The 18,797-nt window shown below is 38.5% G+C and overlaps 2 protein-coding genes across 2 annotated transcripts; one reads left to right on the forward strand and one right to left on the reverse strand.

The window, feature by feature from the left end:
• Window positions 1-3,260, reverse strand: c1h9orf85 (chromosome 1 C9orf85 homolog). The gene is made up of 4 exons (XM_088421176.1): window positions 2,939-3,260; window positions 2,722-2,828; window positions 2,425-2,538; window positions 1-1,170 (listed from the first exon to the last, which is right to left on the reverse strand). The coding sequence occupies exons 1-4, from the start codon at window positions 3,038-3,040 to the stop codon at window positions 936-938; spliced, it is 558 nt and encodes a 185-aa protein (XP_088277302.1). The 5' UTR covers window positions 3,041-3,260; the 3' UTR covers window positions 1-935.
• A 235-nt stretch (window positions 3,261-3,495) lies between these two features.
• Window positions 3,496-18,392, forward strand: abhd17b (abhydrolase domain containing 17B, depalmitoylase). Its single transcript, XM_088421162.1, has 4 exons — window positions 3,496-3,953; window positions 7,106-7,573; window positions 14,461-14,640; window positions 16,363-18,392. Exons 2-4 carry the CDS (start codon window positions 7,107-7,109, stop codon window positions 16,580-16,582), a joined length of 867 nt encoding a protein of 288 aa, XP_088277288.1. The 5' UTR covers window positions 3,496-3,953; window position 7,106; the 3' UTR covers window positions 16,583-18,392.
• The last annotated feature ends 405 nt before the right edge of the window (window positions 18,393-18,797 follow it).

Genomic DNA, 18,797 nt, shown 5'->3' on the forward strand with positions numbered 1-18,797 from the left:
TAAGCCATGTAAAATTTTATAAGTAATTAACAACACTTTAAAAATACATCTCATGTGTACTGAAAGTCAATGCAGGTTGCCTAGTATCGGGGGAATATGATCCAACTTTCTAGTTCTTGTCAAGAGTCTCGCTGCTGCATTTTGTACTGGTTGCAGCTTTTGATGCAAGACATGAGAAGTCCAGAAAACAGTACACTACAGTCGTCAAGACGGGACGTAACAAATGCATGAATTAATGTTTCAACATCGCTAGGAGACAGAATAGAATCACTGGGAGATAGAATAGACTTTTGTATGTTAAATGCTAGCTTTTAAAAAATAAAAACACTTGATTTGAATTTGTGTAATTTTTACTTATTTTCTTTAAAAAATGTCAATGAAAAAACCTGGGGACAAAAAAAATCAAAAATCATATCTTTTTGGGGAAAAAAAAATGACATATGGTCATCATAATAAACAGCAAAGGAGCATGTGATGGATGACCTCAAATGACTCACCCTTTAGTAAGAAAAGGGAAGAAATGCTAAATGTGAAACAAGAGGAATGATCGAAAGTGCTGGCATGCAAATGACAGCAAATAAAGTCAAGAAAAATGAGAATCAGCTTTTTGTGGAAGCCAACTGTGGTAGGTTATCACTTGCGGGTCATGTTTGAACTGCAATGCAAATTTTAAATGTAAAGTCTGCAGACTTAAAAAAAGAAAAGAAAAAAAAAGAAAAACAGTAAACATATGTTGAAACAGTGCTCTTCACATCTGACCAGACTTAAAGTTCTGAAACTAGTGTTTAAATCAATGTTCTGGCCTTCCTGTGTGGCCTTTGTATGTTCTTCCAGTACTTGGATATGTTGTCTCATGGCACTCAGTCTTCTTGACATGTTCCAAAAACATGATGCATGTTAGGTTCATTTCATTTATGGCTTCTGACTTAAATCATTTACTTTGTAATTTTCACACTTGACACATCTGGAATTGGTGGAGACTTGCTCTGTTTCATCTGTGGTACCAATTGACAATCTTCATCTTCTTTGTCCTCAAGGTCACTGAAGTCTTCCTTGTCATCATCATCATCATCATCATCACCACTGTCCAAGTTTTCTATGTCCTTCCTTTTCGACACTTTCTTTTTATCTTCTTTTTCCTCTTCTTTTTGGTCCAGATGAGAGTTGACTCTGTAATGGTGGCAGAGAAATCAAAATCAGCTCATCATCTTCATCACCACTGTTTCGAAGTGCTTGTGTGTGACATAATTAGACAGTTATTGGTTACATTGTTGTCGTCATCGCCCAATACAATAGCAATGTTGAAACTCAAAAATGTACTTTTTAATTGGGAAGGCTGTATTCCCTTCCAGGGAATTACATGCGTAAAGGGGAGCTGGTAAAATAATACTTACCTGGTATGAAATTTAGGCCAACAATATAACATTTGAAAGGAAAACAACTGATTTATTGAACACCCTTCAGGTGGCTGTGAGCCTACTTGTGTAATAAAAGTCTCCCAAAGTGTGACCAACACCACCTTAGAATGAAAAAGCAAATTGTTTAGCTGGGGTGCTCCAGTGCCCTCCAGGGATGTCTTGTGGGAGTAAAAACATAATGGCACTGATACAACAACTTTAAAGACAAACATTTACTCTCTAAGTCAAACAAAAAAGGTAAAAAAAAAAAAGAAAGACATTTTGATTTGGAGGGGCCCTTGTTCATCCAGGGCAGTCTCAAAAGTCCCCCCCCCCCCCCCCCCCACACACACACACACACACACACACACACACACACACACACACACAAAGGATTAGACTATTGTCTACATCTAAAATCTCAGATGATAGCAGACAAATACAAGCAGGCCATTCCAGACAGTGCTCTTCTATCCAGTAGGGTCTGGATCTACCATGCAGGTTTTCAGGCCTGACTGCGACAAAATCTAAAAGCAGAAAGATTCTGGGATCTGTTGGAGAATAACTTTATGTTTGTCTTCTATTCATGCCAGGCTATCAGAGAGCTGTGTTAATCCAAACAGGCCCAAGTTTCAAATTGAGTGATTAAAAATAAAAATGATATTGTGAAATTCATTTTTTCCTGTGTATACGTATTTGATTCATGTTGCTAAAACTTTATATACTTTATATTGTTAATATAGGCGACAGAGTTTCAAGTTGCGGCTGGTCGTGTGTTTCGTTATTTTCCCAAGGAAAAAGTGCCTTGGTTCTTTGGCGCTAATCTAACCCCCTCTTCAGTCAAGTCAAAGGAACTGCTATTGGGCACCTTAAACCCACAAGATGACAGTCTTCACAAACCATGAACTGAATATCAAATAGGACAAACGTAATCATCCTGTTAGAAGAACTATATAATGTATATCTATATATAATATAATTATGTAAAAGGAGATGTGCATTTGTTGATAATAGAAGAAGTACTTACGGGATGACAATGTCCTCTTTATTGCCGCATTTGCAGCATATTTCCAGTTGAAGAGAGCACGGTTTACAAATTACATGATAAGCGTCTTTCACGGTCTTCTGAGAACACTTGACACTGAAATAGGAAAAATAACGCATATATTCTTGCAACGATAACAAAAGTAAGTATATAGATAACATTAGAAAGCATCTAATAGGTCCGGGTCAATTTGAGGTTAGAAACGGCCCACATGCACACTGCTTCACATTTAAATGGACCCAGAACTTATTTTACATTATACTATCATAAAGTACTTACCATTTCCTAGGCTGTGTTAGAGATTTATATTTGTTGTACTTGACTTTCCACTCAAGAACACCCTTGCAGTGTAGACAGAGACCATCATGTATCTTGGAATTTGCCTTCTACGTTTACAGCAACATGTTAAAAATAAACGTGCATTTTACACACACAAATAGTTCAGGAATTTAAAGCACTTTTGCTTCTCTCGATGGCCTTTGTAAACACGTCTTACCTTTACTTGTACACTAGCTCCATATTTGTCATTCTTGAAGGCGGTGGTGTTTTGGTACTTTTGGGCTCGCGAACGAGACGCATTACCCCTGTGAGAACTCATCGTAGTTAAATTACTAAAAGTTAAACGTAGCGGTCAGAAACCAAACAACACGCTATAGAGAGATTTGACCCGGAAGTAATTTGGTCTCTCCGCGACTGTAACTGAGTGGATTTGTCGCCACCCACTGGCGCAGCTTTTAAAGTGTTTTTTTTTCTATTCTTCAATGTATTTTTGGTAAGGTTTTATTGTAAAATCAAAATTATTAAAATAATGATAACGAAAGAGACATAATTTATTCGGCAAAAAGGCAAGTTTTTCTATCGGCTAGTCTGGGCAATGTTTTTTGGTCAATGTCAATCAAAAACGTCAGTCACCGTCATTCGTCACCGAAGGAACCACCCTTTTTCACGCCCCCAAGCCGTCCAATTGGTGGTATTATCCGGCGAATGCAACTATCATTGGTCTACAGACCCGTCAATTACTACCCTTTATCCGCTCGGAGGAAAGATAACAATCTGAGCGGCGATGTCTCATGAGTCAAGTGATACTGGTATCAACTGCTTGTTAATACTCATCACGGTCTAATGCCAAACCGCAAATAAGCTTATATATCATCAACTATTTTGTGTTAATCTATGCCGCTTTTAAATCGTGTGTATTTTTTACGCTAATCTACTTGGTTAACATTCAGAGTCCCATGTTGATGAAACCGAGCGGAGGGAGTAAAAGGAACCGTCACGGAAGCTGCCCGAAGTGGAGGACGAACCCCTTTAAAATCGACTGAGTTCACACACGACATCTTCAATCAACAAAAAGACGTCTAACAGCATCGAGGGATACTTTGTATCTTGAGATAACATTTTCTACATCCTCCCGTCGCCTAAAGGAAAACGCTTCATTTTTTTGGCTTGACGACAATAATAAAGCCCAAGGTATCGTCTGAAGACTGGAAGGCAAACACAGCAGTCATCAGGTAATATCACGGGCCGACATTCTTTTTTTTTTCATAATGGAAAAAAAAAACCCTCAGCGCACACACTCGATGGTGCGGATCGCTAATTACAACAATTGACGAGTCACTGCAACCCCAACCAACCTGTTTACAGTAGAATCTGTGTAAGCCACTGCTGCCTTTCCCACCATTTTAGAGTACCCAGCAATGCACCACTTGCTTGGCTCGCATTTTGGCCCACTCCCGGGACGACATTGGATTAAAATTGGGTTAAATGTGAAAACTAAAAAAAAAAAAAAAAAAAAAAACGTACGCCATCAGTGTATTTAGGTGCTTTCTCAAGATGCCACAGGGGCCTTCACTAGATCATAGCAAGGGACGTTAATGAGGTTCTGCAAAATTAAATTACATTAAATGCCACATTCCCACTGTCATTAAAATGCACCAGCACCCGTCACCTCTTATGCAAACACTCCATTTAAGTGTGAGTGAATAGGTTCCGCTTCATTACCAATTATAATTTGAACCCCCTGCTTACTGGTCCTATCAAGATCTCATTGGTGTTGTAAAGTGATCATTTTTCAAATGACAAGTGCCACCACCAAACATAGTTTAAGCATAGTTTTTTTTTTTTTTTTTTTTAGACTAAATACAACTTAAGTACTGGTACTGTACTTCCATTTGGGTACTCATCAATCCGGAGTACAGATGCTTGATGCCATCACATCTTGCAGTAGTGATGAACATGTGTTATATTTTACTCCAAACACATATTCCATAATTTCAGTCAAGCAAGTAAACAAAAGCTACGTGTGGATATTTCTGTTATGTGGTGTCTTACACCAAGCACAAGACGGCATGATGTAAAGGGATAAATAAGAGACGAAGGAGTAACAAAAGATGTCAAGAAAATAGTTTCAATACACAAGTCAGATCACAAATACCCTGTTACCCAAGTGTGTTAACTACAAAATAAAACAAGGAAAAAACGATATTGAGAACACCTCAACTGATTAAGCTATGACAGTGATACTTTATCAGCCTATTGTTTTTGCTCGGCCTGAGCCGACCATTGTGGACACATAAGCCATGATAGATTTAACAAACACAAGTCTGCTTTCAAACAAGAAGTCTGTCATGTTACAAGAACTGACCTGTGGTTATTGTTGCTATATTCACTATATTGTGGCTAAAGAGCTTTATTGTTTCTGTCAAAAAACAGCACATTTATATGCATGAAGAAGAAAAGGTTAATGTGGCTCTCATGTTGGAGCTATACCTACGTTGTTGCCGTTAATGTAGTTTTGTATTAGATGGCTGGTTTAAAAAGAAATGTAAGGGGGTGGGGGGGGGGGGTATTCACATGATTGTGGGACAAGGATTGGCCTGAAGGCATGTGGCAAATGCTACAGAAAGGCTTTCTCTCCTATCTGAGACATTCAGTGAAGCACAGAAGCAGAAACAACCTCATACCCTCCCAACTGCACTGACGTCAACAGTTGACAAAAGGGTAAAATTGTTATTCCTTCACCAAGACGAGAGTATGACGGTACAAGGTGGGATTTTGCTTTCGTCACAAATATGTGGTGATACTCATTAGCTGACTTGCCCAGGTTTAGCAAGGAAGTTCACATAGCAGGAAATAATATAGTTTCCATTGTGCATCAGGACAATGACAAGGTTGACAAAGCCATGTTGTTTCTGCAGAATGCATCACATAGAGTTTAATTACAAAGGGACACTATAAGCATACATGGGATATGATGTGGGAAATATCAGCACCTTCCCAAACAGCACCTTCCCAGAAGGCGTTTGAGCATCTCAACGAACCAGATTTGCTGCCAAATAACTGCAGTGTTAATTAAACTTTAAAATGCATGCACCTCTACTCTTAAGAACATCAAGTAATACAAGGCAGCTTTCAGTGGGGCTCAGGTGCAGGCTGACTGATGTCTAAGTGCTTGTAAAGCCTTGAGGCACACAAGGATGTTATTTTATTTACAGGTAGGGCCGTGTCCTTATCAATCTTTTTCAGGAGAGCAGTGCATCTCCAAAATGGTGGCCAAACTTCATTTTCTCTTCACAGTTGAAATCTCGACTTGATTAGACAATCTGAGCAAGTTTCCCTGACCCAAATTAAACATTTTGTTCAACCTCAGAACCCCCAATTAATTTTGTATATTTGCGGCATATTTTTTTCCATAAATGTGTCCCAGATGATCAACAAAGTAGGTCTACAAAGAGACCCTGTTGCATATTATTGTTGCAAGTCTGCAACGCCTGCCTGGTGAGGGTTAACTACACTACCCTTCATCAAACATTAGAAACAAATTCAAGTTCTTAACTCTTCATAACGTACAGCTGCAAAATGAGTCATTACAGATCATAAAGCATCATCCACGTTACAAAGCTGACATAAAATACCAAGATATGCAAATATGTTATCAAGAAAACAGTAACTTCAAAGAATTTAAAACAAATTTTGGTTGGTCATATTTTTATTTTTATATATGAGTCCTTACATGTAGCTACATAGACTGGATCAGATATTCTTAAAGAGGGGTAAAGGTTTCTCTGGGCGTACATTATGGCACATTACTAATAATCCTTTTTTAAATGCTGCAAAAGTAACTGTATACTCTATTTAATTTCAAAATGAGATATATTTAATTGGCATTTGAAGCAACTTGTTGGTAGACTGCGTTATAGTGACATGAGAAAAACACTATCTATCCTCTGGAGTTGCTGAATAAAATACATCTAGAGAGACTACTCCAAATGTAGTTGCAAAGTTTATCAAATCAGTCATGGATGTGGATCATCCATGCTGTACTGTACTGCTGCACACACAGTTTTTTGTTGTTGGTGTATTTTTTTTTATAATCAAAACTGCTTTACCCTGTACCTTTAGCTTTGCTGAAAAAATATATTTTACAGGGGGTATATCATTGAAAAAAGGTTGAGAACCACTGATTTGGAAAATGGACATCAGTTTACAATATAAGGGGAAACAAATGAAAGAAATAAGTTTGAAGATCTTTTCCAAACTTTTGACTCGTACTCCATATCTTTTGTGACAGTCCCGGTACTTTATCCATACACCTTATAATTAGTCAAGAGCAAATGGATCTTTTTTTTGTATTTTCTAAGGCAAATATTTCCTTACTTTCAAGGATGAACCACCTATCCTTCAGCGAGCTTTGTTGCCTCTTCTGCTGCCCGCCGTGCCCCAGCAAGATAACGGCCAAGCTGGCCTTCTTGCCCCCAGAGCCCACCTACAACCTGATGTGCGACGAGAGCGGTAGCCGGTGGACGTTGCACCTGTCCGAACGAGCTGACTGGCAGTACTCGTCCCGTGAGAAGGAAGCCATTGAGTGCTTCATGACACGCACTTCCCGGGGCAACCGAATTGCGTGCATGTTCGTCCGATGTTCGCCCAGCGCCCGCTACACACTTTTGTTCTCCCACGGAAATGCAGTGGACTTGGGCCAGATGAGCAGCTTCTACATTGGGTTGGGTTCCCGGATCAACTGCAATGTGTTTTCCTATGACTACTCTGGTTACGGCGCCAGTTCTGGGAAACCCTCGGAAAAGAACCTGTATGCAGATGTAGACGCTGCCTGGCAGGCACTCCGTTCACGGTAAGGAGACTTGAAAGAGATGGATGCATGTTAGAGTGAGCTGCAGGCAGCGGCTGCACCACTACTAGAGCTGTATCAACTTTCTGCTTTTGTATGAGGTTACAAACATTAGGGCCCAAATTAAATGTTAGGGCTGGTCTTTTTGACCCATATTAGCTTTTTTAAATCAGTAAACAGCCAAAAAGCAGCCATTTTTTGCTGATTTTGAAAATGCTCACATTCACACCATGGTTAATACATCACTCATAGAATTGCAATCATTAATCAGTTCATCAACATCTAATCAATTATCAAATTAATCGACAACCATTTTTGATCATTGTTTTCGGAGCTAGTTTAATTTAAAATTGCCCAAATCCCAAGAATATCACCCTCTCAACAGTAAAAAATGAATAACAACAACACATTTGCAAACATTTGTTTTTCTTTGAACTACAGTAAAATGATCAATATTTTTGCCTTTTTTTTCTGACATGCTTCAGACTAAACCACAGGTGTCAAACTCAAGGCCCGGGGGCCAAATCCGGCCCGCCACATCATTTTATGTGGCCCGCTAAAGCAAATCATGTAAGTTTCCATGAACCTTGCTAATCTCTGTTCCAAAACTTTAGCTTGTCGTGTATAATGAAAAATAAAGTTGTGATTTTTTGGTGTGTTCTGTTACAGTAATCTAAACAATAAATGAACAAACTAGCCTGTTACTTCTGATTTCAAAACAATTAAGCCATCAATTTGTTTTGTACAGTAATAATACTATGAGACAATTTAAAATTGACTTGGTTTCCTCAACATATCGGCCCAATGAAGGAAGTTCTCGCTACAAAATGGCCCGCGACAAAAATGAGTTTGACACCTCTGGACTAAACCAACCCTATGATAATTTATTTCGGACAGTAACTAGCGATTCAAAGTCACAAATGTAAAAAAAAAAAATGTTTTGATTCTCATCTCTTTATTCAAAAAGAGGACATAACGTCAAATTGGCAGTGCAGAAAATACAGTAGCATTTAATCTATCATTAAAAATAATAAATTGTTTAGCATGTCTGTATCGCAGTGAAGAGGTCACGGATTCGCTTCCAGCTTCAGCCCTCCCGCGTGGAGTTGGCATGTTCTCCCACATATCTACGTGGGTGGTGCTTCAATTGGGTCTTCTAAATTGTCCTTAGGTGAGTATGTTTGTGTAGATAATCAGTTGCTTGTCTATGTGTGACCTGCAATTGGCTGGCAAACAGTTCAGGGGGATAGGCGCCAGACACGTGTATTTGGTTACGATGATGATGTATGCATGCATGGATGCATGAGTTGTCGATTAATCATTGCACCTCCAGATAATTCATGTTATTGCACTCTCAATTTTGGTCATGCCCGGTATTTGACTAAATGGTCGAAAATTAAAACTTTTTTTTTTTTTTTTTAAATCCGATTCATTGATTCATTGACAAAATAATTGACAAATTGATGATCAAAAATAAACTTTAATTGCAAGCCCACACCACTCCTTTTTCTTTTAATGACACACTTTGTACTGACCTTTTTTTTTTAACCTTGAACCTCATGTTGTGGCCAAGATAAACAGTGTTGGGCTGCTTGTGGGCTTAGTGGTGTTGGTGTGGCTGATGAGTGAAATGAGGATGTAGAATTACCCTAGCGGTTGTGTTGGTGTTAATCGATCTGTACTACTGTATATACATTGATATTGTATGTAACCTGCAAATAATGCTTAAGGCGAGTTACTGAAAATGTTTGCTCATATTTTGCAGTCATAGATAGATATGCATCATCCCACAAATGAGTAATGAATAGATCCATGCCAAAAGGTTAATGAAATCAAGTCAAAGTGTTTATTGTCATGTGCACAATTTAGAAACAAGTTTCTCCGTTCAATAAAATTGATACTTTACCATCCACACGAATGTCGCAAAAATAAGTGCGGTTTTAGACAAAAAAACAAAAACAAAACAAAAACAGCAAAAACAAGTAACAGAGCACTATTATGAACCGTAAGTGGGTAGGTTATGTACAGATACCTACAATAAAGTGCAAGTGTGCATGATTAATTACTGTAAATAATGTGTATGGTAGGTTAAGTATGGCTGTTTACAAGTCTGGTGCAATAGAAGGAGCAGAATAAATGGTGCAAAAATTCAGAAATAAGGTGCATGGACTTGGCGTAGCCACAGCAATATCAGACGTATGCGAGTGATATTATTAGTTGTAATAACTAGTGGCTGTTGAGGAGTCTGATGAGGAGTTTAAAGTGATATGCTCATGTTCTGACATTGTTACATTGTGCTTTGAACATGACTTATCTGGGGATTTCCACAAGCATAATGAAACATATAATTTATTGTGTTGCTCATTCTGCAGTTTTCCCATCTACAGTATTAGCCCAAGACGCTCTTATTCTTTAAGTCTGATTTGTTATCTGTGTGTCAAATATTTTCGCACCCCTATGTTTATTTCAAAGAGGAGGGGGAAATGATAATGTTCTATGTGTTTCCTGCTACAAGACAAACAAACAATGACAATAGCTTCATCTAAAAAGGATGAACGAGAATGAGAATGTGTTCCTGATTAAATCTAAGCTATCTCTGTTAGACCTTCCAAAAAGATTCTTTCCTTTGACATTTGTCTTGACTTTTAGCGAGAGCGTGGAATAAAATGTGCACCATAATTAAAATCTGGCTTCCCCCTGAGTCAGTGTACAATACCTGCAATAAGTGTTTGAGCCTCTGATGGTGTCGAAGAGTTGTTTTATAAGGGGAATGTCAGTCACATGGACCTCTCCAATGGAAAAAAGAAATAAAATAAAACTACATTTTAAAATTGCCCTGCAGCAAAGTAAGAATTTTGGTATGAGGCTGTCAGACTTCTACATGCATACATTCATTCATTTATGTCTGGTCACTTAGAACAATGGAGGCTAGTGTTGAACGGTAAGTCATGATATGCTAAATCAAAGGCAGGCCAGTGGCTGTGAAAAGTAGTGAGTGGTGATGGTTAAATGACTACAGATTGTTTGTATTCGCCTCTACTGTGATGAAAGTCGAGCTGAAGATAATCTATGTCTTTTTCTTTTTTTGCACGCCATAGTGATCCTGGACCCCAATGTTTTTTTGTTTGGTTTTTTTTTTGCACCACTAGCATTTTCTACATAGACAGAGAAACAAACTAAAACAATTTATTAAAAACACAATTCACCATAATGCTAAATTTAAAAGTTGTTGTAATCAGTGAGAGCCCTGCATTTTTTTCTAGTCCTGTCTAGAAAATATTTTTCAGGCATAATATTTTTTGGGAGGGATATTGTTGCAGAAACCAGTGGGACAGGTGGCGGTATGAATTGATTCCATTAAATATCAGCAAATTCTGGATGAAAACCAAAGCATCTTTTCAAAAGTTAAAACTGAAAAAAGAGGAATGCTTCTATAACAGGATGATGATCCTAAACATACCTCAGGATCCCCCTTGAGTACCTCAAGAAATGCAAGCTGAAGGTGTTGTAATGGCCTTCAGTCACGAAACTTAAACATCTTTGAAAACTTGTGGGTGGATCTAAAAAGAGCTGTGCGTGCACAAAGGTCCAAAAATCTAGAGGTAAATTGAACCTAAAAAAGCCCCAGCAGCACCTTAATGGTAGATAAATATTCATTGTAAGAAGCTTGCCACAGAAGCAGCCGAAGTTTAGCCTACCACATAAATGCAAAGCACCAGTTGCGACTGCAGCCTCAGCTAACAATAGCAACAAAGATGTTAATGTAGCAAGCCCGAGCAAAGCACTTTGCCAAACATAATTTGAGAACACTCCACATTTGAGCAAGTTTGTGACAGACAGGATGGACAGTTTCTTTTTTTTTAAATCTTGATTTTTATTTATTTGGCAGTTCACAAAGTTCTCATATTTAAAAATGTCTTGACAGCACAATTTTTAATAAGTAAAAATTCTGTTATTAAAGAGATTCCTTGACTTTCTCATGCAAGTGCATTACCGTATACTGTCTGTATCAAATACTTGCAGGAGAAAAACAGTGAGAAGTGAGTGTCCACTGTGCATCTTCATAGCTTACCTGTATGTGGTCCTTTGACCTTGAATCAAAAATTCTGTAAGTGTGTGGCCTGGCCTTCATCTCACTTATTTTTGTTCGCTCAGATGTAAATGCATGACAAACTCAACTCTCCCCCGACACTTCTAATGTAACCACATTTTGTTCTGTCAAGTTTCACTTCTCCTTAAGTTACTGCATGTCTTTGCTTCTTATGCACAGTCAGTACGTGTCCAATTTGGTTGAGTGTTGACAAAGCAAGTTAGGTACTTCTAATACAATGCAGGAACCACCGCTACTGCGTCACGCACAATCTCCTCCTGTGTGTGGTTTGGTTAGTCACTGGACAAGAGGTTCTTTCACCTGAGCAGGGAGAGGTTTAGTTGTTGAGTCAACATACTGAAACGCAAAGCCCTAATTATATTACTAAAGTTTAAAGCTGATTAAGGCATACTGTAGAATGTGCAAAGTGTAGCATATGCTGGACCGCGTGTGTGTTTTTGTGGGTTTCTCGGCTGAATAGTATCATTTTCCTTGGCCTCTGTGATGGAGGCGGGCCAGCAGTCAAACCTGCCAGTCTAATATTCAGCAGTAGCCTAGCAACTGATTTCTAATGTGCATTCAGACCCGGGCCTTCCCACACTGTGGCCAAGAAAAACAAGCAAGAGCGACTCACTTCCTGGTCCATCGGTATACAGATCCAAATATCCACTCTTTCATATTGTATGTTTGATCAAGATAGGGCACCTTTTTCTACAGACCAAGGGAAGGGACTTTTATACGGGTATCGCACAATAGGATGAGTAAAAGATGCACGTTGGTTGGTCATGAGAACCGTTTTGTTTGTGAATAATCTCATTATGTCTTAAAAGTATCATTTATTGTTATACTACCTCTCTCTGGATTGGGAATATTTTCCACTCCACCGGGAGAAAAAAGTGGCAGGCATTCAAGAGCCAAGAGTTGAGGAATGAGGGAGGATGCGAGGCATAAAAGATCGGATCTGTGTCAAGAGACAGAATTGATGAGGGCTGTGGGGGAGGGCCGTAACCATGGTCGCTTGGCTGACTATGGCACGGCAAGGTCTACTCAAACCTAAATTCCGCACACCAAATTGTACGTGGTCTCAAAATCTGTAACAGCCATGCTGCCCACTGAACATTATTAGTGCAGCTGCTTTCATAGATGCTCCAAAGACAAAACAGAAGACACCTTGTTTAATCCGGTATGTTTCTTTGTCTTATTAATATGCCTTGTTGTGTCCTCATTTCGAACGATAACATTGGTTTAAAAGGACTTGCTGTATCCTGTCATCTGATAAGTAAACTGGCACGCCCTACAATATTTTCACATGACTTCATTGTGACATCAACAAGGTGAGGGTTTATGCACTGATCTTGACAAACCTCTGATAAGGGTAGGAGAGTAAACGCTTATCACACAATGTCAAAACATTTAGAATAATCAAGAATGAAACTGTAGAAAAGTGTGTCACTAATGGCTTAAGGAAAATGTCAAGAGTACAAGGGTCATCGCCCTTTCAGACTTTTTAGTGTTTGTGTGCTGCAAAGGCAAAGTCGGCAACCACACGACTCTCCTGCACAAAGAAATCTATTTACAAGCCTCCTGGGAGGAGCATGTATTGACAATCAATGCATCAACCAACAATCTCCATATTGTTTCTTCACTAGCTTTACGCTGAACTTTGGGAATGACTCGAAATTTTATTCATACTAGAATATTAATGGCAATTTAAAAATCGATATAGTGATTGCAGCTTGCTGTGAATAGCACTTATGTCCTGTCACAATATGTATATATTTTTTGAAGTGTACAGTGTAATACTGTACAAGTGGGCCTGGGTAAAATAGAAAAAAAGCACACCCGGCTTAATGCTACAGATCAGAATCAGTTATGTGTCTGGGTTTGTCGAGTCTGAAGAATGTATTTCTGTGCTTAAGGTGTCTTGCAATTCTGAGTGTGTGCTTCCAACTTGTCGGAATCTTCTTGTCGGAAGCGCTGTAAATGTGAGTCATATTGAGTGGTCATGTGTTCTTTGCAATGTAAAAGGCTAACCCAGGAACATCGGGCCTGTGATGTCAGCTTGGCCGAGGTGATGAGCAGCCTCTTTTTGGTTTTTGTTTTACTTGATGCCAGGGTTTGTTTTTTTGTTTTGAGCTTTCTCAAAAGTTATAAAACAACAAAAGCAGTACAGATGTAACCTCATTCAGAACATCCAGAGCTGTGTAGAAACAGCAAGCCAGTCTTCTCAGGCTGGATTTCGGCGACTCAGCTGACTTTCACTAGCGTGTCACGTTTGCAGTAATCATGTGTGGAATGTCTTCCGTTGCCTTTGTTTTGCCCCCTCACTTTCCCTTTCTCTTGCTACCAATCCAGTGTTGGTGATCTTTATTTAGTGCTATCTGCTTTTCATTTGATATTCCCCCCTCTAATACAGTTTTTCAAAACTACCCGTGCGTCAATTCATAATGGTGTATTTGATTTACGAGGCAGCAATGGGTGAGTCACAAGTGACTAAGTCTTTTGGCCTGCAGGTGTGTACTTCTGTGCGAGTGTGTGACGTGTTGACTCATGGGGCTTCATATATGTGTTAGTGAAGGTAAATTTCTGACCTCAGCTTAATTGGATGAGTGGCGTTAGAAACAAGAGTGCCCTGTCCCTCCCTCTTTCCTGATTAAATTTAAAACTGCTTCCAAAGTACAGCAAATCTCCCTTCCACCATACTTGCCCACCACCAAGCTGTTTGTTTTTATATCATATGGCCACTTTGGACGACTGCCAGATCAAATATGATTTACTTCAAATATGCCTCTTCTCTCAGGTATGGCATCCGTCCAGAAACAGTCATTGTGTATGGCCAGAGTATTGGCACCGTGCCTTCTGTGGACCTCGCCTCTCGCTACGAGAGTGCCGCAGTGATCCTGCACTCCCCACTTACCTCCGGCATGAGGGTGGCCTTCCCCGACACCAAGAAGACTTACTGCTTCGATGCCTTTCCCAAGTAAGTCCACTCATAGATGCGATGGGGAAGACCTAATACAGTGGTTCTCAACTTTTTTTAATGATGTACCCCATGTGAAATATTTAGTCTGTCAAATACCCCCTAACCAGCACATTTTTGGGGGGGATAAGGAAAAAAAAGACAGGCTACTTTTGTATTGTTATCTTGGCATATTTTGTCTCTGACTTGTCCCCCCTCACTATTACAATATTGTAATCAAAACATAAATTAAAAATATATTAGATAGAATATAAGTAATTAAAAATGTATTGTATATTTTCATGCTTCCTTAGCCCACGTTCCCTCCCGTGCTTCCTTGTGCTGCTTCCCTCAGTGTGTGCCTTGGCCATCAGATGAGTTTATACTTGTCTAATGAATGTATGTGGCAAAAATAGACTACTAATACTTAATACTTTTGGTTAATATTTTCTTATGTTTAGATTTATTGTAATCTTCAAGCTGGTATGCTAATAAACCACTTGAAAGAAGCACTTGGCCTCCTTTTTTATATATTTGTTCACCTCTTTGCTACAGGTTGTTCATTGAAGGGAGGGAGGCACTTTCAGTTAATCACTAGATATGCATTGGTATCGATGCCTCCCTTTTCTTTGTTTAGCAAAAGGCAGTGTTTGTTAGTTGTGTTTGTTCTAATTATACCTGATACATGCTACACCCTGAATTGGTTAGTTGAAGTGTAGATGTTGGCAGATCATCTAATAGCGGCGGATAGCACCATGAGCTCCGTGAATAGTGAGATCAGCCGGAAGTCATGTAAAACACAAAATGCAAATATTTTTAAAGACATTTACTGCCCTAGCCCACAGAATTTTCCACACCATCATTAACCAGGACTGCGCAAACAGTACTGAGCAAAAGGCCGAATTCACCACAAGATTTCTTACGATAATGACCCTGATTTTACAGTAGGCAAAGTGACTTGTAAAACATTAACTACAAGTACAGCAGTTTTTTTTTCTTCAGGAGGTGTCACTATAGTATCATTGGAACCCAAGCACCAGTATCACATTGGTTATCTTTGCACAGGACTGTACATCAAACAAAACACACAGTGGCATGGTTTTACAGCTGTGAGTCAGTTATGATGAAAATAGACTATACATAAAAAAAATGATCAATTCACAAAATAAATTGCTTTCGACAAAACCTGTTTTTTGTGTTCTATGATTAATGTTGGAATAGAGTATTGTCTTTGGTCTTTGTAATTGATGTATATTTTTAGCATAATGGCGTGGAAGACCAGAGCTGAGAAAAGCTTGTGGCTATGTTTGACTGCATTGTCCCTATCAAATAAAGCTTCATCCATTCATTCATTCATTCATTCATTCATTCATTTACATACAGTACACTGTAGTTAGTAGAGCAAAGGGTCAGGCATGCCAAAATCTTGAAGATTCAATGAAGTAATTATTTGAAATGAAAGAAACACATTTTTAGATACTTATTTTAATGCCAGGTATTCAATTGTTTGGCGATGTCTAATGATGCCAAAGATTTTAATTAGTATCCTACTTACTGTAAAATGATAGAGACTCAATTATAAGATGGTCCTTGTCTGCTCTCTGCTGGTTGGACTTGTCAATTTATCTTCTTTAAGCTTTGAGAGACTTTGTTCTATTTGCCAAACACGTCATGACTTGTCACATTATTATTGCTTTGCTTTTAATTATGTGTGTCCTTAGCCATTTTTCCTTCTCTCCATAGTATTGACAAGATTTCAAAGGTGACCTCGCCGGTCCTGGTGATCCACGGTACAGACGATGAGGTTATTGACTTCTCCCATGGCCTGGCGCTGTACGAGCGCTGCCAGCGCCCCGTGGAGCCGCTGTGGGTGGAAGGGGCGGGACACAATGATGTGGAACTATACGGACAGTACCTGGAGAGACTCAAGCAGTTTGTTGCACATGAGCTGGTCAACTTGTAGAGGAAGAAAAACATGTGGAAATAAAAATAGGGGGTTGTTTTTTTCTGTTATTATTCTTAACATGGCTATTTGTTTTTTTTTTTTTTTTTTGCTAAAATGCAGTCATTGTTTGCCTTTGTGGAAGTGTTGGTGGTAGAATGATTATGTACCACTTCTCCTACTTGGAGCTCCAGTTCAGTCCCATCCACTCAACTGCAACTGTGAACCTTGAACAATACACAGACTAAAACCTTATTGTTTTAGCTTTTTGTGTATGGACTTTTTTTTTTTTAACCTGTTGCACAATTGCACATTGCTACAGTATGCGAATGCAAGTAGACGACATGCTGTGTGAAGAAAAGCCTGTGTACAAGTGTGTGTGTGTGTGTGATATTTTTGCTGCCTTTTACAAAGTATGCGTTCCTCACTTGTTAACAAAGACCCCTGAGCAGGCCTCAAGGATGCTGACATTGTTACTAACAGCCTTGATCCAAACTGGACTGCACTCTTCAATCTAACAGAACTGAATTCTATTTTTTTTTTTTTTGGTATTATTATTGCAGTATGTTTCTATATATTATACGTGATATTTGCACATATCAGCTGTCACTGAAGAACTGTGTGGGACAAACTGCTCAGTCGGTCGGTGTTGCCAAATGTTGAGTATAATATATCGCAAAGAGATTGACTCTCAGAGATCAACTCCATACTTGATTGCATCACCTCCTCTGATCTTAATTTTTTTTTAAGTTTATCATGCAATCTTGTTACTCTCAGAATATAATTACTATGCAGAAGTGTTGTATCTTTTTTTTTTTTTCTAAAGAAGACGATGTCAAGAAGACTGCTGGTTCTGACAGTGTTTCTCTTCTGGATTTTAGGATGTAAAAAAAAAAAAACATATCAAACATCTATGTATCTATTACTCATATGAAAGATATCACTTAAATAACTGATACAACTGCAACCGATTTATTTGATTATTTTTTTAATGTGATGAAAATGTATACCACTCATGCCCATATAGGCCTAGACAGGTGCCTGGAGTCTATTTTTGGTTCTGGACATTTAAAAATGAAGAGGTATTGTTTTCCTTAGAATATCTAAACAGAGATTGAATAAACACCACCCCTCCTAAGTCTGTATGCATGTAAATGGACAATAACTTACCTTATAGCCAGAGAACCCCCTCCGTTTCTTTTTCTTTACTTTCATGCTCTTGCCTGCTTGTCATTTTTGGTTCCATTGTTGATGGTTTAGTTGCCCTTCTATTGCTGAGCAAAGCCAAACAGCTTTTTTTTTTTTTTCCACGAATCCATTTACTACCAGAGCTGAGATAAGCAAATGTCAACGTTCACACAATGCCATTCCTTCATTGTTGTTTTTGGCCTACAAGCTTGAATTCGTGTCTGATATCGGAACATGATGAAGATATGGGTGCTAGTAGAACTCCTCACATCGACTGATTAATCAGGACTCGGCATCTGCCAAGTCCTGTATGTTGTTTTTTTTTTACAAGACCATCAATCATTTCTGTCCTTGTAAGGTTATTTTGTGCACTTTGTAAATAAGGTATTATATAATGCTTATACTTTTTGTTCCTTTTAAAAACCATTTGCCATCATCTCTGTTATCCTACATTTATATGTGATGTGACATCTGTGAGATCAAATTACAGGCCTCGTTGTTTTGTATGTCTCGACTTGACTATTGGCATCTCTGATTCTCATTTTTCTACTGCATATTTCGATACAAATGGAACTCAAACTGTAATAACATTAACTTTAGTAACTCTTATGTATATAACAAATAAATGGTGATTTGAAGACCTCTTGTTTGTGTTGGCTTTTTTTTTTTTTTTTTTTTAGTAATTTGAATGTTATGTAAGTCTTATTCGATCCAGTCAAATAAAAGGAATACAATAAAACAAGCACCTGTCTTGTTGCAAATAGTGAACTCTTTGAATAACGGACTTCACCTCAGAAAACAATATACATACAGTATCTTGCGTATAGATACTACATGATGGTGGCAAGTGACTGCTTTTGTCTAATAGAAACTGCAACTACAGTAGGTTGGTTTTTCTAGCAAACAATGGAGGATATTGTTCCTAGCTCGGTTCTGGGTTTCAGGTTAGAATTGAATTAAAACAAGTCTTTGCTATAATTGACTAGCTACATCTCTCCATAAATCCACATTCTTGTAAGAACTTGATGGTAAACTATTATTGAAAAGC

Source organism: Hippichthys cyanospilos, chromosome 1 (genome assembly GCF_059441005.1).
Source record: "Hippichthys cyanospilos isolate Australia breed blue-spotted pipefish chromosome 1, RoL_Hcya_1.0, whole genome shotgun sequence".
NCBI lineage: Eukaryota > Metazoa > Chordata > Actinopteri > Syngnathiformes > Syngnathidae > Hippichthys > Hippichthys cyanospilos.

Bases quoted from the DNA above. Each gene is read 5' to 3' on its own strand.
- c1h9orf85 (XM_088421176.1), bottom strand. From the start codon at position 3,040: ATGAGTTCTCACAGGGGTAATGCGTCTCGTTCGCGAGCCCAAAAGTAC. The intron at 2,539-2,721 runs GTAAGTACTTTA...TTCCTATTTCAG, and splicing joins CTAACACAGCCTAGGAAATG to TGTCAAGTGTTCTCAGAAGA. The intron at 1,171-2,424 runs GTAAGTACTTCT...CCACCATTACAG, and splicing joins AAAGAGGACATTGTCATCCC to AGTCAACTCTCATCTGGACC.
- abhd17b (XM_088421162.1), top strand. From the start codon at position 7,107: ATGAACCACCTATCCTTCAGCGAGCTTTGTTGCCTCTTCTGCTGCCCG. The intron at 7,574-14,460 runs GTAAGGAGACTT...CTCTTCTCTCAG, and splicing joins TGGCAGGCACTCCGTTCACG to GTATGGCATCCGTCCAGAAA. The intron at 14,641-16,362 runs GTAAGTCCACTC...TTCTCTCCATAG, and splicing joins TGCTTCGATGCCTTTCCCAA to TATTGACAAGATTTCAAAGG.